This window comes from Amblyomma maculatum, chromosome 3 (assembly GCF_055883805.1).
Source record: "Amblyomma maculatum isolate TAMU_Amacu chromosome 3, ASM5588380v1, whole genome shotgun sequence".
NCBI classification, from domain to species: domain Eukaryota; kingdom Metazoa; phylum Arthropoda; class Arachnida; order Ixodida; family Ixodidae; genus Amblyomma; species Amblyomma maculatum.
This window is the reverse complement of record NC_139346.1, coordinates 213055821-213079318: the sequence shown is the minus strand read 5'-3', so window position 1 is coordinate 213079318 and position 23498 is coordinate 213055821. Positions and strand designations below refer to the sequence as shown.

The following is a 23498-nucleotide window of genomic DNA, read 5'->3' as shown; positions in this document are numbered from 1 at the left end:
GGCGTATGAGATGGAGCAGTTACCTATGGTAGATGAAGGAGCTGCTCTGATGAAACGTTACGAAGACGATGTTCACTACACAGCGCGAGGCCCCGCCGGGGTGGTGCAGTGGTAAGACGCCCGACTACTGTGCCGGAGTTCCCGGGATCGAATCCCGGCCTCGGCGGCTGCGTTTCGATGGAGGCGAAACGAAGTGGCGTCCGTGTGCTGTGCGATGTCAGCGCACGTTAAAGATCCCCAGGTGGTCGAAATTACTCCGTAGCCCTCCACTACGGCTCCCCTTTCTCTCTATCCACTTTCACTCCCACCTTCATCCCTTCCCTTACGGCGCGGTTCAGGTGTCCACAGAGCAAGTGTGACAGATACTGCGCCTTTCCCTTCCTATGAACCAACCAACACACCTACACAGCGCGAGAGTGTGTGGCAGTTTCGCATGGGGCGTGATCGACTCTGGCGATAGCATTGTGTTCGGAACTGTTGGGCGCTATTTGAAAGAAGCTGTACAAGCTTGTCGTTTTCTTCATACATTATTTTCAGCGGATTATTTTAGTGATGCGGCATGTAAAACATTTTCAGCGATATATGTGACTCACTGTTCCCTCGACCACTGCCCATGAGTTTCCGCTCACAACGCCGGCTCCGACACTGACACCGACCACCCCTTAAGCGGGTAACCACCCTTTAAAGATAACGCATTGAATATATGGACAGTAGCGTAACTCTCAACCTAATAAGAGCTCATTCAATTTCTCCTAAGACCTTCTCCTACCGATGTTCTTAGCTCGTCTTTGAAGAATTCGCCTCTGCTCCGATGAGGACACCGCATCAAGCGAGCTGAGTGTTTGCGACGCCGCCACCTCAGAAACGGATAGGCCCGGCAAACCTTCACTCAGAGCGGCTAACACAAAAGGCCCTCGGCAAAACATTGCGAAGGCCTAACTTTTAGTACACCTCAAAAGAGCGGAGCTCCTCAACTGAAATCCTGAACAAAAAATAAGTAAGAGCAGAAATTGGGGAGCGGGGTACGCGATGTCTTTCCGCGGTCGCTCGTTCCCTCCCTTTCTTTCGTCGCTCTCTTTCTTGCCTATCACTACTCCACTCTTGCAAGTCAGTCCCTCCTACGCCGAGTCGCTGATTGTCGGCCTCTCAGCACCATTCTTGTATAGTTCTTTTTTCGCTTTTATTTATTTTTTCTTCCAGCGGGAAGCGTCTTTGTTGTTGCGGCGGCGGGAAGATCATTTCTGAGCCGTGTCTGGCGGTCGCAGCGGATTCCGGTGCGCCCCGGTTGACAAAAGCTTGAGAGGATTCAATAATTGGTTTTTCAGTGCCGATCCTCTTTCGTGGCAGTCGGCTCCCTGCCTCTTTTACTCGCATCAGACCGCCTTATGAGGATTAACCGCCACATTTTTTTTTTTTTTACCCCTACATCCTTCATTCAATAATTTAGTTTATCGTTGTATTCTTGCTTCGTTACTCTGCATGTTTTTTTTTTTGTTTTTTTTTTAGCGACCGTAAGATTTTGTTAATATTGGTTTCAGATCGTCTTAAAAGACCTGAAAAATACTTGCCGGCGTGTTACGCGACCGCCAAGCTTTTCGAAGAGAATAAAAGGCGCAGCTTATAGGTTCGCTGTTCCTCGCGTGCGGGAAGGTTAAAAGGGATTTTCAATCATGCTCGTGCGATGGCGTAAGTGCTCGAACCCCTCCGGCACACCGATTGAAAACTGAATGAGTATCTTTGACACCGTGGTCAGTGGTTTCCCGACGTAAAGGATAGAGGAAATCTATACGGCTTCTCTGAATAAGTTCGGAAAGCCATTCGATAAGTGATCAACCTAGCGTTCTTATACCGGTAAGGAGCGGGCTTTAGGGGACTCGGGAAAAAAATACAACCTAATCTGTGGGAAGCCTTTTGAGTGGTTCAAAAAGTACTGAAACTGGAATGAAATTAATTTTTTTTTGTTTTTTTTTTGAGCAAAAGAATACAATAATCATCCGTCCTTTGAAATTTGAAAATTGCAGCTTGCTTCCGTCCTTCTTTGTGAAAGTCCGTTTCTCCTGATGCCGAAATTATTGTAAGTTAGAAGCAATATAATCTCTTTGTATCGTAAACAGCTATTGGTGCAATAATTATGCCCTAACGCGAAAGACGAATAAAGTGTACATTCCAGTATATACCTCTGATCTTCTTTACTATTTAATTCCCCGGTATTTTTTTAGTGCGCAGACTCTACTCTTCGTTCACCGATGTCTATTTGTCCGGTCCTTGCAGGGGGTAGCCAGCATCCATTTCCCGAATTCACCACTGTTTGTCCTCTCCGTGACAGGTGGTGGATGGAAGGCAGCAGTCGAGGCTAAACTAAAGCAAAACCTTCTTTCCTGTGGGTGGGTTTCGAACCCGCGATGGAGCGAACAAAAGAGCTCCTCTGGCCACTGCATTAGACCACTATGTCATCGCCGCATGCAGCCCATCATTCCACGTGTTTAACTTTCAGTGCGGCGAACTGTACTTTGAATGTTGCGCAGTGCTAGAGCAGGATTTCAGTCGGTTCTGCCTCGCAGGTTTCAGCCCGTTCGGTGATACCAGCACATTAGGACGTCAGAATGAGACCCGAACATACAGTAGAAAGTCGAGCTAGTTGGTCAGACGACATGATGCACCACGCAGCAGAGTAGGCGACGACACACAGGAGAGGCACACAATTCACACACGCATAAATAAGGACAATGCTGCACAGACAACTGATTAAATGAACACCAACATCCTCTTCCTTCTCCACTTCTAAACACACACACACCACTTATTCTTTAACGGTCCTCCCAATGATTTAAAAAGTATTTCTCTTTCTTCGGTAGGAGAAGAGAAGGCATGCTAATGCAGTCATCACCAGCTAAAGATATCTCCCAGGCTTCCAAAATCTATCTCGTTATTCTGTCCGTGTTCTTCCTCAAAACTGCTACTGGAGACATTCACCCACAACATGATGAAGATTGGGAGGACATACGGCGTTCATATAATTCCTACGACTCCCTACGACTATGGGAATGGCCATCTGTCAAGATGCAAAACAGCACATCGAACAAGATATTCTGAGTGCATTCAAGGTATCGCATTCCCTTGTCCTGTGGAAAGAATTACATCGGCCAGATCGGAAGATGCATAAATGATAGGATTAGAGAACATGTACCTGCGATTTTGGAGAAGTTCGGGACTGACCTTGCGTTACACTGCAAAAACTGCACTTGATGTGAAAAAGGAATGTTTCCAGCAGAACTTAATAAAGTAGCAGTTTTGAGGAAGAACAAGGACAGATTAACTAGAGAGATTTTGGAAGCCTGGGAGATATCTTTAGCTGGTGATGATTGCGTTAGCATGCCTTCTGTTCTCCTATCGAAGAAAGAGAAATACTTCTTAGGTCACTGGGAGGACCGTCAAAGAAGAAGTGGTGTGTGTGCTTAGAAGTGGAGAAGGAAGAGGATGTTGGTGTTCAATTAATAAGTTGTCAGTGCAGCATTGTGCTTGTTTGTTTGTGTGTGTGTGTGTGTGTGTGTGTGTGTGTGTGTGTGTGTGTGTGTGTGTGTGTGTGTGTGTGTGTGTGTGTGTGTGTGTGTGTGTGTGTGTGTGTGTGTGTGTGTGTGTGTGTGTGTGTGTGTGTGTGTGTGTGTGTGTGTGTGTGTGTGTGTGTGTGTGTGTGTGTGTGTGTGTGTGTGTGTGTGTGTGTGTGTGTGTGTGTGTGTGTGTGTGTGTGTGTGTGTGTGTGTGTGTGTGTGTGTGTGTGTGTGTGTGTGTGTGTGTGTGTGTGTGTGTGTGTGTGTGTGTGTGTGTGTGTGTGTGTGTGTGTGTGTGTGTGTGTGTGTGTGTGTGTGTGTGTGTGTGTGTGTGTGTGTGTGTGTGTGTGTGTGTGTGTGTGTGTGTGTGTGTGTGTGTGTGTGTGTGTGTGTGTGTGTGTGTGTGTGTGTGTGTGTGTGTGTGTGTGTGTGTGTGTGTGTGTGTGTGTGTGTGTGTGTGTGTGTGTGTGTGTGTGTGTGTGTGCGTGTGTGTGTGTGTGTGTGTGTGTGTGTGTGTGTCGTCGCCCACTCTACTGCGTGGTGCATCATGAGACTCGCAAGAGCGATCAAAGAGGACTTTTCAAGCTACGAGGCAGTTCCTGAAGACCTTGTTAGCATTGCATTCATTACCTTGACAAAGTATAACAAAGACCTGTTCGGTCACAAGTCACATGTTCTTGGTCATGATACAAAAAAACACAGCATGCGCAAGAGCTGTGTAAAGATCCCATTTTACACGTCTCAAAAAATGCAGTCGTAACTTCGCTCTGCATTCGTACTTGTCCGTTTCCTCGTCACTTTCGTTGTATGTGTATTGTCTAGTAGGGCGCTGAAACCTGCTCTGCGCTTCCTCATCTTCGTCAAATTCCATTCGCGTGCACTGGATCCAAAAGCCGCCGCTATCGTACTGTCCTTATATAATGGGTTAAGCCGCTCTAAATTTCAGGGTGCGCTGAAACTAAGGCACTATACTTGCCGATTCGCAGATCTTTGTGCGCAGTCTGTCTTAATTTAAAAACTGAGCCCCGATACAAAACCGAAGCGAAAATATAATTCGGAATTAGTCTAACTACGCTAAATTGTCCGAAATCCCACCCCCCCCCCCTTTTTTTTTAACTCTGATGCACGTTTTGGAGAGAATACTACGATACTGTTGGTTACGGCGACTTAGCGTCCACGCACACATAAACAATAAAAAGAAAGTAATCATTATGACTTCATCCGCGGTGAAAACCACAAAATATACTCGGGTTTAAGTTGACTCATTTATGGTTGAATAAAGTCGAGCTCTTTTTTCCGTTGTTGTTGCTGTTGTTATTGCTAATAAAGGAATAGGGAATGAATGGTCGTGTGCATGTTTTCTGTTTAGTTAGGTCATTTGTTTTTGTCGTGTGCAAAGGCTTCAACGTTCTTGCTGCTGTTCTTTTCTAATCCTACTGTACCTCTGCGTGATCAATTTTTTGTTTATTTGTACCGAACTCTCTGCAATTATGGATGGTAGCAGTACTTGCTCATTAACTAAGCAGACAAGACATTGAAAGGCATTACCTAGACAGTATTATCTGAAACTTGTCAGTCTTTGCTTTTTGAGGGGACGCTTAGTGACTGGCTTTCGATAATTAAATTGTTCGCACGTTAAAAAAATAAAACCATGCAATACAAATCCTATGTCTAACTACTGTAAGCAACAGTAGCGTTTACGAAGCTGCTGCAACAGCTCACGCATGGTTTTGGGAGGCAGGGGCCGAGCAGCAGGAGGAGCTTCGAGACATGAAATCCTATAGTGACTGATTGAAAGCAGTAAGCATTAACCAAACAAAACGCTCGAGACGCGCGCAGCACTATTCGCGACGATAAATCGATCAACGTCATTACAGAAGCGTTCGCACAAACTGCAAAATGACCAGAGATAGGGTCCATAACAGTTAAAAAGCTGGTAATAATAGTTAACGAACATCATATACTGTGCCCCATATTTTCTCTATTGCACATCCACAACACTACGCTGTGCATAGCATAATTAAAGCCCGTTTACAAATTTAGCGCGCACATGAACAGAAAGCAGATCAGACAAGCTAAGAGAGTTAAAAAGAATTAACCGTCGATAAAAATCAGAAGTCCTTCGTCTGGTATAGAAATTAAAGAAAATATGGAATTAATTATGAGCCAGCACAATAGATAAGCAAATATGAACTTCGTGATTACATGCACTTTTGCTTAAGTGGAAAGAAATTACTCAAATCGCTTTTTTTTTTGTACGTTTCATTGATTCCATGTGACACAACAGCAGAATTGTGTTTCTCGGCAAGAGCAATCATCACCAACTATGATTAAAATTTAAAAGAAAATAATTCGCAGAGTCGGTTATATTGCAGTTGCGCCTCCTTTCATACTCAGGCCGTATAATTTGAATAGCACATGCACTGGCACAAACGCCTGATTCATTGTCAAGCAGTATGCCTCTCAGCGCACCATCACCTTGCTCTCTTGTGTTCTGCCTGCATAAGCATACATCACAATAAAAACGACTCATCATCCTCTCTAAGGCTCGTGAGCGCGGATCACACAATATGCATGCGATGTACAACGCCGAGGCGTTGAATAGATTCTGCGCGCGCACACTTGGTATATTCCGAGTGAGAGAGGGCGCAGCTTCCCTAGCAACCTTCTCCTTACCACGAAAGTAAGGTCCCCGATACTACAAAGCTGAACCGGAATCGACAGTTTTCAATTCAGCTGACAAAAGCATCCGGGTATATACGACAGTTAATCAAGCAAAGGATGCATGGGCTGCCGCTTCGTGCGTATTAAGCCTCGAACACGCTTAGCATAGTTCTGTCCGGTTGTGCCGAAAAGAGCGAAGGCTGTTTGAGTAAAGCGGAAAATATACCGACAAATGGTCCTGGCATTATTGCGAACGGCGCCGACATGGCTCGGCGAGGTCATTAGTCAGACACCTATAGCGAATAAAGGACGGACCCCGTCGCGCGTCGATAAAAACTAGCGCAGCTGCCGACCGGTGTCCTCGCGCGGAATCCGCCTCAGCTGTTTTCACGCGAGTCGACGAACAATGACTGATGGTGAGCAAGACACATATTCCGCATGCCCTAACATACTCCCCCTGGTTTCTCAAACCGCTCCTTATATGCAGTTTTTATTAATTCTTATTGTGAAAAAAAAAAAAAAAGAGAGAGAGAATGGCCCTCGCAATTCAATTTCACTTTACTTTTATTTCTCTTCAAAAAGAATATATATATCTGGTACATGTGTACCATTTAGCCTCCTACTGTCGGTGGATGTCAAAGTGTTGGTTTCGCATGGCAGTTTCAACGGCTCATTGCGAGCGCCGGAAAAACTTTCAAGCAAACTTTTGTCCCGTATTGGAAGCTTGGACAATATCCAACAAATACGTGCTTTATAATGTCCCACATTTGTACCACAAAAAAGACGTCCCAGGGTTCTGGACCTGATATATCGGCGATGAAGGACAACCACTGAGCGTATGACTGAACAGCCATCATGGTTATTCAGGAAATAACGTTTCAATGGCAGTTTCTGAAGATTTTAATCAAGGTTGTAATAGCTTGGTAGAGCTTGAGCTTATTCATTGTGCGATCCTGCTTCAAATTTTTTAATGGTTGACAGTAGAAAGCATACTCTTAATCTGCGAATTGAAACATCACAATCAGCAGCGATAAACGACGACGAAGGAAGCTTTTGGAATCTCTAGGGTGCAGTCCATCGCCGACGTCATCATTTTATAAAGTCTAACTTTTGATCAGAGCAAAAGTAACACTACAAGAAGCACTGCCCTTCCTTGGAGTTCATATCATCCCTTTGTTAATCTTTTTTTTTTCATCTGCCCAGCCTTCTGCTCTCCACCATTTGCTGCAATTTCTCAGGGGCTTTTGACTCTTACCTTCCTCTCCCCCTTTTTTCTTTTGTTTCCACTTCTGGAATTCCCTTACATGATACAAGCTCTCCTATGCCTCTCTTTCATTTCTTACCAATTCTTCTCGTCTTTTTTTTTTTTTTCAATTCCCTATGTTAGGTCCTGCCATGCTGTTCAACTTCTATCTCAATTTGTTTCAGGGCCACTCAATCTCCTATTTACAGTGTCACCTCTCGCACGGCCAAGCCTGGAGAGATAGCTTTTTCAAATTCACTTTCGCCATCTCAGCACCCTTCCGACTTCCCCAGGTTTTATTCTGTTGACAGGGCCTATATACTTGCCGAAAAGCAGGGGGCGGCAGAAGGTTAGGTGGGCGGATGCGGTTAAGAAGTTAGCAGGGGTCAAGCGGATGCCGCTAGCACAGAGTCGGGTTAATTGGAAAAATATGGGAGAGGCCTTCGCCCTGGTGTAATCAGGCTGATGGTGATGATTTTTTAGTCAATTGGTCTAACCCTTTTTACCCCGCTACTTATCACAGCCGTCCATATCGCGAAAAGCTCCGCCTTGGTGGCGCAGTAGTTAGGGCGTTTGACGACTGTACCCAAGGATGCGGGCTCGAATCCTAGCCGCGGCATCCCCTTTTCAATGGAGACGAAAAGCAAGGCGCCCGTGTGCTGTGCGATGTCAGTGCACGTTAAAGAACAAGGTGGTCGAAATTTCCGGAGCCCTCCACTACGCGTCCCTCATAACCTGAGTCGCTTTGGGACGTTAAACCCCATAAATATAAACCATATCACGAAGACAGCGCACGTCAAAGTCTCCGAAGCGTCTCCGAAGCCTAAGCTCTTCCCCATGGGTGGGAATTCGGGGGTGGTTTTGTGTAGCATGTCGAGATTCATAATAAAGAAAGATGCCTAGCATCCAGTCGCTCCAGAATGTCAGTTGACGTCACACGTGGAATACTATCAAACAGCTGTTCTCTGCATTTTAGAGCGCAGCTCTTTGGCGTCCGTTTCTGGGTTTCGCGTCGGCGTCGTCGTCGGCCTCGTAACCAGCTCCGCCCCCCTTTCATCCCCCCAGCGCTAGCAGCGACCGACTGATACCGCTGGATGCCACTGACGCCGCTAGAAAGTCAAGATAACGTGACTGCATAGAACACCGTCGCCGCCATGCAGAAAAAGGAGGGGAGGGTCCCCCCCCTGTTCCTGTGTGGCGGATAGGGTGCTCTTCAGTTGCCGACGCGCCGGTTATTTCACGTAGGCCCCGGCACGTCGCGAATACGTGACCACCTTCCCACGGCTAGACCTGGTTCTTGGCGCTGCGGAAGCGAGGGTATCATATTGTTTGCGTCGGCATCGGCGGCGTTGTCCCTGAAACCAACTCCGCAGCTGGGGTTGGCTCACTATCGGCGTCAGCAGCATCAGTCAGTCGCTGCTATCTCTTCCCTTCTCCCTTTATCGCGTTGTCCGCTTGCTGCGCGCGCTTCTGCCCCCATCGTTTGCCGCTGGGTGTACACGCCGCCCCCCTCCCCCCTCTTCCTGCGAGTCTCCGGTTGTCAAAGCGCCGGCTCGAACTTAATTCCTTTCTTCGCGCGCACTAAAAAATTATGTGATAGCGCATCCATGTGTTGCTCGATTTCTTTGCCTCAATCTATCGAAAAGGTGAAACAGCTTATTTGCTGCGCTCAAATTTCGTATTAGGAAGTAACGTAATCGTCGGTAATTTTTTTGATCTGCATTTTTTAACCGGACAGCAAGTTGACGTCTCATAATAATTTGTCACACGCGCCGCTTACCCTTCTAGAAAGCTAAAAGTACATTGAGGTAAGAACAAAGAGAGGTCGTACGATTGAAATCACTGCAAGCATGCATCACTTGCATCACTTCCATGCGAGACAAAATGAAGTCATCGCAGAATAGCTTTCACAGCTGCTGCACATGCAGCTGCAAGGCCTATAATAGGAATCTTAATGCGTGTACTACCCCATCGCATGTGACTAGTCGCGTCATTTAGGCTACTGCGAAGCGACTCATGTTCTTTCGCTATAAACCCCCAACAGCAGAGTCTTTCAAAAAAAAAAAAAAGCAAGAGATCTGTCTGGCCTGCTCGATACTGAAAACGTGATTAGGCGAATGAACTTCTCCTACTGAGCGAGCGCTGAAATACTTTTGCGTCAAGAGACTTTGCCAAAGTGTTCTCGAAATATCCGCTGCTTAGCGTCGAGTGAGGGCAGTCGCTTCTGATCTCCACTCAACGTCAAAGGCGAGCGTGCGCACTTCAAGACTGTAAGAACATGATAAAAAAGGGGGCAAAGGGAACGAGAAGCTCCCCATAAGCCGGACGCTGGTAGGCGTTTCTTACTTGCAAAATAGAGACAAACATGATAATCGAGTAGCCTCGAGTGAAAAGCTGTGAAGTTCCCCATTCGGGTTAAGCATGGCTTGAACCTAGTGACAGAGCCATAGCTGTGAGTGTTGTGGCGAATTTTTCTGCGGACACCTGGATTTAATGTGCCGCCGTCACAACGTTCGAACCAACCTTGACTTCTTCTTCTTCTTCTTCTTCTTCTTCTTCTTCTTCTTCTTCTTCTTCTTCTTCTTCTTCTTCTTCTTCTTCTTCTTCTTCTTCTTCTTCTTCTTCTTCTTCTTCTTCTTCTTCTTCTTCTTCTTCTTCTTCTTCTTCTTCTTCTTCTTCTTCTTCTTCTTTTTCGGTGCCACGCGTGCCAAGCTGACGGCTTGCAAACCTAGCGCAGTGTAGCTTTCGCAACCAAAACATCCAAACTATGTCAAAAGTATACCGTGAAGCATCGAGTGGTAAAACTGAATGCGCACTCATTCCAAATTTGTGCGGCCGGAAAAAATAGTGATTATGTGAGGTCTCGCATGAAGAAAAAATGAAAAAATAAGCTTTCACACGCTTGTACAACGCAGCCCTGCCGCGCTCGCAGCTCTGAACACGGCCTGCCTTTACGAGCAGTGAGGTGAGGAAAGTGCGTGTGTTCAATTCTCCTGACACGCTTCAGACGAACCATCCGTCGCTGAGGAATCGTTTTCAAGTACTTCTCGAGACACCATCAACCTGTATTAGGTGATTACGCAAGAAATGCCTCCGCTTGCGAAGCACCCTTATAAATCACGCAAAAAACGGTGGAGCCCGATGTCGTCCTCCCTTCAATGTGGCATAGCTCGACGTACTGATCCACTCATTTATGGGCCTGCCCTGTCTGTGAGTATCGCAGTAAATGGACGGACGGGATGCGACGACCATAGGCACTCGCGGCGAGAGACTATACAAACAAACTATACGAGCGGTGGCACTGCCAACACTGATAGCGCGGTGTCGAAAGCGAGCCATCGGCAAGTGATGATTCTGGTAAACGAAATTGAGACTGCAGCCTTTCGATTTCTTTTTCAGTGCAACCCGAGAACAGCGGATGATTGCCACTCGATCTGGTGTTACTGTGAGGAGAGGACTGAAGGCCATTCACGTAGATACACAGTCGAGATGATGGTTAGATTTTCAGGCGGTAGGTGGAAGTGGGTCTCCCACGCGTCTTTAAATGTCGATTTACCGGAACATTCTCTCAGGAAGGCGTCCATATATGTACTGGGTGTCGGAAAAATAATTTGCCTTCAGAGACCGTAAGAGGCCGGTTCAGTCCACTTTAGGCGAATAAATGGCGGATGTCTTAATAAATATATAAGCATCTGTTTTGCAAAGCTAAAGTTTTGCTTAAGATAACCCAAAAATAAATGCAATGCTCATTTAATCATAATGCTTATCTAGTGTATTCCATTAATCTAGCAGCGATAGAAACAGTCGCTATATTTTATCAGTTTCTGGTATAACTAATTTCATTAAGATCAATGGCGCAGCTTCCTTATCCCACGCTTTCCACTACCAAGGTCACGGCAGATGTTAGCATAACTTTTGATTGCGGCTGGCCTTCCGATATTCGAGAGATACGTGGTGTCACCTAGCCCAAAGCATCATCACAATGATTCGCCTAATCTTCATAAGGTTTCACGTTATTCTCAACAGTACCCTTCCTTGGGAGGACATCTTTGCAAGTATTCTGAATAAATTAATTGGGTTAACCTCTCTCAACGTTTCGCCAACTTCCTATCCTAAGCGCAGCACTACGAGAGAGTCTCTATTCGCTTAAACCCCGCTACGTTTACTTCATCCTTAAGGAGCATGCACAATGCGAGAACGGTTAAAGATTTATAGGAGCTGTCTTCGTGCTTGAAGAAATCTTTTTTTGTTTTTGTCCGTATCCGTCTAGTGAAAAAATTCTTCAGTGAGTTTCTAGGGAGGTCAGGTGGCAACATTTTTGTGATAACGTTTTTTACCTGTCGCACATTCCTTCAACTGATTGCGCGTCTTTTCATTCACAGTCGATTAAATATGGCGCCATTAACATCGTTTTGAGGTGGTCCTTGGGCATTCCATGAGTATAAAAAGGACAAGTTATTTTTTTTTTTTTTTTCAAAATGCGACTGTGGGCACCCTGTATTTAATGATCCAGTTTCAGTGCGGTCATCATATATACCGTAATTACACTGCCACACAAGTACTCGCCTGTTCCTGTTTGCCTGCTCCAAGAGCATAGTTACATGCAGTACATTAAAACACACCTGCATGGTAATATTTGGAATGGTAATATTTGGAAGTCGGGCCGGGCACTTAGTCATTTTCATTTTGTGCCACCGGTGACCGCCGAATCCTGGGCCACTCCTGAGCACCTCGAGCAGGGCGCGCCATGTAAATTTACTGGGTTCAAGCATGAAGAAAATTGCTAGCCTGACGTGCACCGTTAAAATATTCTAGAGTGTAATGTTTTTCCCACTTACATAAATTTCTGACCGTTTATTTATTAATCATGGGGCTGGTACCTAACCGCCTGGTTAGATTAAGAGGTGTACATTTATTAGCTGGCTATTTGATTCGTTAGATTCTTTGCTCGCTATTTCGTTTCCTAGTTACCTAGCTATAGCTAGTTTATAGCTAATCCGTGAGGTAGTGAGTTAGCTGGACAAGAACATTTTTTATTCATTGAGTTTGTTATTAAAAGTGTTGAATACTTTGTAAGCTATACTTGTTTAGTTGTCGCTATAGTTGTTTACACACTAACTCACAACACACTAGTACCCACACCACTGCTCACATGTGAGGCTTTTATTTTAATTTTTAATTTTGCTATTGACCTGAATCAATTCTGTGTAAAATTTAAGAAAAAGATATATAAAAATAAAAGCAGAAAGAAAAATTACGTGTCAATGATAAAAACCGAACCCACGACCTCTCTCTCTCTCCCTCCCTTCCTCCTCTCTCTCTCTCTCTCTCTCTACATATATATATACATATATATATATATATATACAGTCGGCGATGCCGAATAAAGCGTAGAGGATTTTTAAAATTTATCTCCTACTTATTGCGGTCCGCTTACAACTTTTCTTCCCTGTTTGAAGGCTTGTCAAGACCGAGCGAACATCACTAACGAATACAAATATTATAATTTTTCGCTCGATTTGATAAGCATATCGGGTGATTGTAAAAACGACATCCAGCCAGCCTTCCGCGCTTAGTTGATTACAAAACGGGTTGCTCGGCATATAACTACGTGGAAATGCCAGTCAAGCTTCGTATTTTACATCAAGACGCACAGACTACAGACATATAATTTTTTCTAGCTCGCAAGGTGCATTTATAGAAGTTAAGATCCTTTAAATCATGGAACACCAACTATGCTACTTTTATAGCGCATGCAGAGTTTACTAAGTATGCAAAAATGCAAAACTTGTCATTGTGATTTCGACGCTCATGTTCAAATGCTGTTCAAGCGTTACCTACCCAGGCAGTCATGACACTGGACAATGCACGAATGCGCCGCACGAAATACTGCTTCCTGGCAAGCAAATTCCTCAGCCAAGCCTAAACCAAGCCAATACTGCTGAAGAAGCGGGCGTACGCTTGCTAGGAGGACGAATACCAAAGCAAAAATGGAAGAATGACGAACTTTGAACCCAGCCCGCAGCCCTCGAAATCCATTCCGATGACGCGGAGCCCCGTTTTGACAGTTGAAGTGGAAGGATCGTGTGGGCGTCCCACTTCAAACCTGCTTAACGGGGGTCAATAAGCCAATATTTTCGGAAAACAAGCGTCGTCTGAAGGAAAATTTTAATTGTGATTGATGAGCAGAATGTCTCCGCGCGCACATGACGCGCGCGAATGACGGTACACAGTGCAAGTATAACTCAGTCACAGCCCACAAAGGCAAGATGGGACATTATCGAGGCATGATATTGAATGAGCGCCTCACGCAATCAATTGCGCAGCCTGGGGAAAAAAAAAAAAACATATTTTTGACTTGAACTCTGCAATCTTCACACAAAACCCATCCAGCCATCGGCAGCATAAATTTGATTGCTGTATATGCATATTTGTCAAAATGTATAATATTCTGTGATAATTTTCTGCAAATCCCAGACTCGTTCGTTTTCTACCTGTTTCTCTGGCTTCGCAGTGTGCAGTTGTCGTGGTTCATGCTCTACCTTTCCCTGAAAGCGTTGTGCTAATCATTACTTATTAATGCTTCGCACTAACATGCAACAATACTGCCCTGTCTATCCGCGCTCACGAACACTCATCCTTACTCGGGCTCGCTATTATCACGTAACTTTTTTCGATAATAAAACATTATTTTGATGAATTTCGGAAATGTTTACTCGAAATTTGAGACCATACGTAAAGTGACCTTAACAGCACGTCACCAAGGCTCGGGCCGACTATCAACAAGAAGTGACGCGTCATACGCAAGCCACATTTTGATGGCAACGAGATGCAACAAAGGTCAGCGCTTTGCACAATGACAGGCATAAAAATATCAAATCCGTAGAATTTTAATATCTAGCGGGCTCCGTGCACATTCAGAGGCCAAATCAACATTTTATTAGCCCGCAAAAAAAAATTGAAAAATTTCGGCACGTCACCAGTCAGAAACAGTTAACATTTATTCACACCGTATTATGTCACGGCTGCTCCCCCACCCCACCCCCCGCCCCTCCCTCCTTATGTAATGCGGTAAACTAAGAGATTTTGGGGTTAATAAATGATCATGATTCCACATTGTGCACTAGCCCGCTCTGCATGAAAGGCAAAAACGAACTTCTCGAAGGACTACATATATTAAGATTTTATCAGTGACGCCAAGAATCTTGACTGGGAAGCACTGGCTGCTGAGAGCACGCTGATACAATATTAAGATTCCTATGCAATCTATGTGCAGTCTCAGCACACGGCGTGCACACGGGTGCCGCGCATTCATGACACGGTGCAGTAAAGGATATACTGACTACTGATTGTGGAAATTAATCCGGAGGTTCTCTCTAATGTTATAGATGTCCATATAGTTGTCGACTCTGGAGTATGCGCCTATTCGAAAGGGTCTTCCCGTATTTAAACACGAAAAATCAATAAATTTCACCAAAACTTTCGCGTTTATCGCAAGTCATTTTTCTTGAACAACTTGAAACTGTCGTTCCAGATATAATCAATTACCAAATTTATCTTTGAAACGGCAGCGCGTACAGGCAGAAATAATTTTTCCTTACAAATTCTCTTACGGTCGCATCCTGTGCACCTAGCTTCTAGCGGATATTAAATTCCCTGCTTCGTGAAAAAGCGAGTTCAGACTGATTCACGTTTCTCCTCCTCTAGTTCCCAGTCTCATCTGTACTGAGCACAAAATTTATTTAATTATTATTGTCGCCATCTCGATATTTTCCAGAACTCGCTGTCATCGTTCATGCATGACGTTCACAAAGTTTTATTCTGAGCAGCATTTTTTTTTGTTCCTATCTTTTCTCTTATTTCCTTTTATTATAATATACTTTTTCTTTTCTTTTGACTTATTTTTCCTTATCTCTTATGCCATTTCTACCTGCCATTCTTACTTTATTTATAGCCAAGTTTTAATGCATGAATTTTTAAAATGGCATTTGTTGATTTTTGTTTGCTATATTTATGAACTGATCTGTTTACTGAAATGTAAGCTCTCAATCTATTATCAATGTTCGAGACATCATGTCCACCTTTAAATCACGCTTTTTAAGGTTTTCATTCTGTGCAAAACTCCCTTCTTGTCGAAATCCCGAGTGCCATTTCGTTCCTCTACTGGCTGTTATTTAGTGTAAACCACATGCCTTTTTTTCTCATTGTGGCCGCAAAAGCATGACAACATGGTTGGTTCTGCACATTCTGAAAATTTATTTATTTATTTATTTATTTATTTATTTATTTATTTATTTATTTATTTATTTATTTATTTATTTATTTATTTATTTATTTATTTATTTATTTATTTATTTACAATGTTATTCTTATTATTATCATTCAGACGGCGGAATAGCTGGGGAAGCAAACACTCACGTCCATGATGATGATGAAAGCATTTATTGACATTGGCTTAAATTAAGGAAAGCCTGGTCGGGTCCCTAGTCCGGGACACCGTTGGTAAAAGCCGCTGAAAGAATCTCTCACGTGGAATGAACGTTTGAGAAACCTGTTATATATCATTCTCGAGGGACTCAGTGAACAGTAGACTTTTTTCCTTCCACAAAAGTGAACCCTAGGTCGTAATTTTTTCTGCGATATTTATCAAACCACCTGGTAACTATATCCATTTTTTTTTTTTTCATTCCTTTTAGCCTGCAATTTCTCCAGCTCTTCGGGTAATAAGAGTAACTTCTCTATGGCAACGATATTTGTTCAGAAAATTATCCAGCAAAACATGCGCCTCTGTGAAATAAGTTGCGCCTATGTATTTCGTATTTCTTCGCGAAGAAGTGCGCATCGACAACCGCTCAGGCGATAGCTCACATATGGCAATAGTCGCGCTTATAAACCGGCATCTGGAGATACGCAGCGTGCAAGCCTTTCGCCGTTCTTCGGCATAAGACCGAAGCGTCGGCTTCTTGACGCTTTCTCTGACGTGAACCGGTAAAAACGACCACACTTGACGTCTCTCTTAGCAGGTGAGACCATATTGCCCCCAACGGCCTTTCCCCATCATGCAGAATAAAAAAAAAAGGGGGGGGGGGGGGGGGATAATTAAGAAAGCAAAATAACTGCTGCTGCTGAAGAGTACAGTTCGGCTTAGGAGCGAAAAAGCATTTTCCAGACAAGTGCGAGACGAATCGATATATATACTATACGGAATAATGGGACCACGTAAAATGGATTATGGACGCGGTTGGCGCGCGACACGAATTCTTCGCAAGTGCATGACAGACCTTCAGGTGTTTTTGAACATAGTTTCAGAGTGAAGTGAGGGTATACTTTGCACAGACACCAAACGGGCCTCGAGAGAAACACATGATGCCGGCGTAACACGCTAGCAACCTTGTCACGCGCTGCTCTAAAGCCGAAGAGAACGAACTCTTCACATTTGCGCGTAAATCTTTCTTCCTCTCTCGTGCGCCAGCCGTTCTGCGACAAGCGGTGGTCATAAAGGAGCTCGCGTGAGGAACGACTCTGGAAGTGATTAATGAACCACCGTTCTTGTCGCAGGCGGTGTGGCTGCGTTGGTCTGCCACTGAGCTTCAATTCAATGCGCTCGGATCCCGGGGTGAGTGAAAGAGGAAAGTATATGATGCTGCAGTGAAATGCGATTTTTGTTTTTGCGCGTTATTAATACCGCGGTGCCGAATAAGTCTAGACTCCTTAAGTGGGACGCCCTTCCTATCATAGCCCTCCCTTGGCAAGTGAAACTGAAGCGCACGGGTGTGCTCACTAAAAGTAGTCATACGTGCACTGATTGCTTGTCGAGGCCCATACGAACAATGCGTTTCAATATGCCAGTTTATAGCAGTCGGAAATTATCGTTCGCTGAGGCACATTCCAGCAACCGTATTCCAGTGTAAAGGCGGAACGTCGCACGTGTTACCTCCACGTTTTCTTAGTAAATGGGCTGCCCTGAAACACTGACCACAAACTTATAACGTTGCTTGCGTTCCAAGGTATGCTGAAGTAGGTGCATGGCGCTCGCGTCATCTGATTGTTTCACAAGCCCCACATTACGTTATTGCAGTATGCGTTTCCAAACACCTCAAAGGGTTACGATTTTACTTCAAGTATGTTATACGGTGATGAGTCATAACGCTGCAGCTATGTGTTCAGGTCGAGGCAGCTCTGGCGTTCAACTCTCGATGTCCGCAATCCGCCCAGAGTGGCCAGGTCGGGTCGTAACGAGTCGCTTCTTCCGACGGACACTACCGAGTGTTGGTGCAACCAACAGGTGTCGCCCACATGGTATGGACTTACCCTGCGGCGCGGTGAGCAGCACGGCGACCCAGAGCAGGTTGGCGCAGAAGCCGAGCTGCAACGGCGTCGTGGGCAGGCGGCGCATGGTCTGCGTCTCCGCCGCCGCGATCAGAAGCCGGCCGGGCGAGCGCCCCCAGCTGCCGAGAAGCAACAGGCGGCGGGCGGCGCGTAAGCGCGGCGTCAGCACAGCCGGGCGCCGGCGACGACGACAACAGGTGCCGTCGCCGCCTCCGGGGGTCCTCTCGCCTCGGGTGACGAGCGCAGCGGGGGCCCGGCTCCCGAGCAGGGCCCCGGGCTCGAGCCGCCGCCGCTCATGGGCCCCGCGTCGGGCTTCGCTTCGGCGGAGGGCCGCGCGTGCTGCTGCTGCTGCTCCTGCTGCTGCTGGCTCGCCGACGGCGCCGAGAGCGCTGCTGCCCCACCGTCGGACGCGTATCGCGCACGGCGCTCCGCCGGGCTCCGCGCCGCGGCGCTCCTCCTCCCTCGAAGGAGGCGCATGCGCGCGGTCCCGCTGCCAGCGCATCCGCAGTGCTCAGCGAATGAAACGCGATAATCCAGGCGCGAGGAAGATGTATTTGGTGTTGCATGATGGCGGGGCAGGGAAACTTTCTTCCCCCGGCAGCAATCCAAAATTAAAGGTGTGCACATGCGAATGGTCTTTGAGCGCCAACCTCAGTACGCAGTGTATGTACAAGGTCACGTTTACTATTTTTCTTCGTTTCTTTCACTGAAAACTCCGTACCGGAAAGAGCACACAAGGCACGGTGCTAAAGCTGCTCTATCTCTTCGTTTAGATGAATTACCCGTCAACGTCGGCTGCGTTCCGGAGAAGCGGCAAGAAGTCTCGGCCAGGTGGCCCCGTTGCCATGGTTCTTCCGTGTTGGAGCAGCGCTTGTCGTTACGACACGATGCATGAGGTTAGATAACTCCACGGCTAGAACAAAGTGCACCACGTCCCATGGAGAAGGTCCTGTTTCTATCGCAACGTTAAAAGAGCTGAAGGGTGCATCAAGAAATTGATCTAACGTCACTATACCATAATATGGAACTAGGCTGGAGGGGAGGGGGAGAAAACAAATTTATAATGTCATTATTTAAAAGGGACGCCAAAAATAAAATCCCATTCATCTATGCTTCCAATGTAGGAGACAGTTCGGGTAGGATCGTACAGTGTACAATACGAAGCGTTGCGGAGCGCGTGGGTACATTTGCACGGGGATTTAGATTTGTAGAGCCTAATGTTTATTTCAGCCTGATCTATACGCTTCGCGCAGCTATTCGGAGGAGCCACCATTCATAAACATCATAACTCAATGGTAACCTGTTCTAGAAAGAACAAAGAGCTGCAATTGAATTTCCTTTTTCCGTAATACACGCGCCAAATGGTGATTCAAGCACGTCAGTTCAGGACAGAAGCACGCTTATCGCACATTAAGTTCAACAAAATAATCACTCACAAACACTTGAACCCCACAGGACAAAGCCTTACATTATTTATAAGCCATCTTACTGTATTATTCTATAACTGTTCTAAAACTGGATATTTATTTCATATGTCCAAAATCATACATAAGTCGTAAATAATTACGAAAATAGCGAATTTCGTTAACATAAAAGATTGCCTCATTTTCAATATGCTAGACGCACGGCAATATGACAGCCCAGGTTCTTGGGGAAAGGGTTGTCTGTATAAGGCTATGTCGTCATTATCACATTTCGTGACAATCTTCTCTCTGTCTCCTTTTCCCACATGAGGCCCCTCCCAAAGCAACAAGCACCGTTTAGACGTTAAAATGTGAAAAGCCGTGAGCGAATTGGAAGGTTTTTCCCTCGAATTTTTCAGTGTCTAAATACACGGCGAAACATTGATTCCTCCCAAACTATTCTCAGCCTCCGCAGCTCCGGAACAAAGTGCTTCCGTGGCCTGCTCAAAAATGCGTGGAATTCTCGCGTCTCCCGACAGCTGCTGATAAAATGCAAGCTGAGGAGTGAGTGAGAAGGGAGGGGGTTCGACACGCTCCGTCCAACTCAATCGTCACGCACACTCTTGCGACGCATTGCCTACGTAGAGCTGGAGCCCGTCGCACCCCGGTCTTCGCCGGGCTGTCTGCCACACCGCTCGAAATTTGTTTCATTGCTGGAAGCGCCGCAGGCTGCGCTTACACTCGCGCGCGGCAATGGTTGTCGTGCGCTGTTCATCGAAAACTGCAGCTTATTGACAGCTCTCCACTACGCATTTCGCGTCGGTGCATTTGATACTGCCAGTACATTTTCGAGGTTTTTCTTTAAAGGAGAACAACCGCATCTGCCTACCTAGACAGTTGTAGGTTGCGTTCCTGTGACAGAACGTAGTAGCACGCAGAATACAAGTGAAAGCCTAAGAAATGCCTAAAAGAATTTGAAAAGGTGAAATCGTCGTAAATGTAGGAATGCTTCGTAGTTGCTCCGCAGACCTCGATAGTCTTGTTTTTTCCTTTAGTGAACAATTTGACGAGTAGTGAGGAAAAAAGACGGCATAAACGTAAAAGCCAGTGCCAAGAAAATTAGAAACAGAAGTGAAAAAAAAAAAAAAAAAAACGAAGCGCAGTAAACAGACGCGCCCAGATCGATATGATCATAGCCGCAAACCCGAATTCTCCAACCTATATACAGGAGGTGAACCATGGACTTGAAGAGTGCGCTTCTTCGAAAGCAACTTTCTCCCTTTATACCATGCGCCATCTAGTACTGAATGGCAGCCGTTCAGGCGTATTAATTGATTAAGTATGGTGATTCTTTACTGTCTGCTTGTCCTGGACAGCTGAAGAGACAGTTAGTCTGAATAAGAAGAAATGACATATCTTTATGAACACACCCCCTATACATGACTGCATATGTAGCCAGAAGAGAACGGAAGCTGACAAGAAACGAGCACGCAGCGATAGGGGATCTCTCGCCGAACACACCTTCGGCGTGTACTGCTTGGACGCAGGGACCACATTAGCCCTCACTGCTTGACTTAGATCGGTCAACCTTTATTTTGACTTAATTTGTTTGTTTCTTTAGCATCATTTTCTTTCATCTACTGTTACATACCACCTTTGTGGCCTGATTCAATAAGCATTGCTTCAAAGCTAAAAGAGGTTTCATCGACACCAGAAAAAAGAATTAGATTAAATCAGTGACTGCTAGCATGTGTAGTGCGGCAGAAATGTATGCACTTTGAGACCTGGTGTGGTGTATTGTAAGTTGGGCTACAGAGAGTCAGGTGTTGACTTGAAAGAAGGAACTCATTCTTTGCTGAAACAGCGTTTTTATAGATACCGATTAACTTGAATGTGACTAACTCTCAAGTTTTCAATTGTATTGAGCCATGTCAAGTAGGTACTCGTACGAAGACATCATAGTGCATACACTATTAATTTAGTTGCTCGTATTTGTAAGCCATTAGAATTCTCATTTTATTTTTATTGGTCGTCCCCAAGACAACAAGACAATAAGTTATATGCAGCAATATAAATTCATTGTAAATTTTTATTTTCACTCTCGACGGAAATGTATGTCTTCGGCGACATAAGATGTCATTAATCTTGTTGATCTTTGATCAGATATTCATAATATTTGTTTCCTTAGATACGCGACACAGTCAAAACATCAAGACACTTATGGCACGACCTCGTTTCCTTTCTTTATTTGCTAACTAGAGGTCGAGGTTTGCACGCATCGTTCTCTATTTCACTAGAAATAATATTTCATTCGTCTTAGTGATGTTTATTCTTAGGTAATTCTTAACGGTCTATTGATGCAGGACTTCTAAATGCAATTGCCATGTCCCAGTAGGTCAGTTTCTGCATTACCCGAAACAAGCATTGTGAAATCACCTGCATGCATACGCTATTATGTGTACAGGAAGAGGAGCAGAAAATATATCATTAATGTTAGTAACAAATAACAGAGGCACCCGGAATGCTGCCTTGTGATACTTCAGAGAGGAGAGCTTGTCATCTTGATATAGTGAGTTTAAAAGAAATCATTTGTTTAATATGACGTTATTAAATATATGGTGGTTTTTCTAATGCTACAGTAATATAGTTTGTTTCATCGCAGATCATGATTAAGCGGCTAAAATGCTTTTGAAGAGTCAACAAATATTCCAAGTACAAAAAGCTTTTCCTCAAATGCATTTATTATTCTTTCTTCTTGCTTAATAAGCGTCATTTCCTACCTTCTTCTTTCTGAGACCGAATTGACGGCCTGATAAAACGGAATGTTAAGTAGAAAACTGTTTATTCTCACGTAAAAAAAAAAATATTTCCGGACGTCTGGTTAACATAGGAAAAATTGAGATAGGCCTATATTTTGCCATATCCGACGTAGGGCCCCTTTTATGAATGACAGCCACTTTTGCTATGAGGCCACTGCACACGTGTCTGCGCATTACTAGGAATTAGCGGGCCTCAGTGCATTGACCGAGCCCGACTGGAGGGTTGAAGGCAGCGGGTTGAGCGTCCAATATACTTTCTTCTCGGCCGCTCATCCTTCACTGCTCTGATCGTAAAATTTCTGAGTTAAAACTGACCAAGTGGGTGAGCACTCCAATCACCGCATTTGCATTCTCTTAACGCATGAAGTGCCCTTTTTGCATTTTTACTTCACCCGTGTTCGCCTATCACAAAACGAGCTGGCTCGTTGAGAGCAGCTCGGGAAGTTAAAGCAAAATGGCATCGTCGTCTTATTGCCAGATCACACGACCTATCAGGTCTCTTGCAAAACATGACCCCTTATCGGCTTGCGCTTACACCAATGTCACATAAATAGCCGCGAATAGCTCGGTCACCTAAGAGAACTTTGAGGAATAACGAGCATAAAGGACAGGAAGGAGGAAGATTTGAAAAAAAGATACCTTACAAGCAGTGTGAGGAAAAGAATAAGAAAGAATTCACGCGACAACGCAAGCAATTCTAACAAAGCAATAACCTAATCCTGGTATTACGAAGATTGTGCTGCAGATTTTTTATTTTTTTTTAAGCGGTGTGTTTTCTCACCTCGTATTGTTTTATGGAATGCGGCAACGGTATCTTTTGTCCATCGCTTCTCGTCTGAGCTTCAGCTTCTTACACTCATCTGCGAAGACAAGAACCCTTCTCTTAAATAGTAGTACTGCTTAACACCGCAGCGCTCTCTTTTGACTGCGACTAAAGCGCGGTCGCGCACTAAGAAATGGAGAATAAAGAACGCACCGCATTGGATTCACGTGATTCCATGGCACGAGAGTTTGGTTCTGGCCTTATAGGGTCGGTGCTCTTTTAGAGCTCAGCTCTTATGAGTCCGTTCGGTTCGGCGGTTCAGCCGCGTCTCTATTGGCGCCGTTGCCGGTGTACGTAACCGAGTCACGACAGAGTCGCGAGCCCAATAGAAAGAGAAAGAAGAGCCAGGAGCTCAGCGCCGCTCGCTCGTGGCTCTTCTTTTTCTTCTTCTGGGAAATTCTCTTAGGCTAGCGAGAAAAACAAATAGTTCTTTGTCTCTGCATGCGCGTGCATGCATACAAGCATTTCTCAAACGCTTTGCCTCAATACATCCCAAAAGCGCTTAAACAGCTACGCTCAAGTTTCGCATTAGGGAGTATCGTAATTGTCCTCATAATTTTTTTCTTCGCGCCCAATACTTGCAGTACTAACTATTTCTGGTCGCCTGAGATCAGATTCGTAGTACAAAGAGCGTCCACTGCCACTGACACAAAGGAAAGCGTAGCGGGT

At 45.1% G+C, this 23498-nt stretch overlaps 1 protein-coding gene across 5 annotated transcripts in view; it reads right to left on the bottom strand.

Moving 5' to 3' along the window:
* nAChRalpha6 (nicotinic acetylcholine receptor alpha6) overlaps positions 1-18152 on the bottom strand; it is a 314202-nt gene extending 296050 nt beyond the window's left edge. For all 5 annotated transcript variants that reach the window (XR_014706210.1, XM_084599553.1, XM_084599552.1 and 2 more), the window contains exon 1: positions 17767-18152. Coding sequence is in view for 4 of the 5 variants with exons in the window: in XM_084599553.1 (XP_084455679.1) it covers positions 17767-17851 (85 nt within the window). In the remaining variant the exon portion in view is untranslated. The remainder of the gene's footprint in view (positions 1-17766) is intronic.
* Between the last annotated feature and the right edge of the window lie 5346 nt (positions 18153-23498).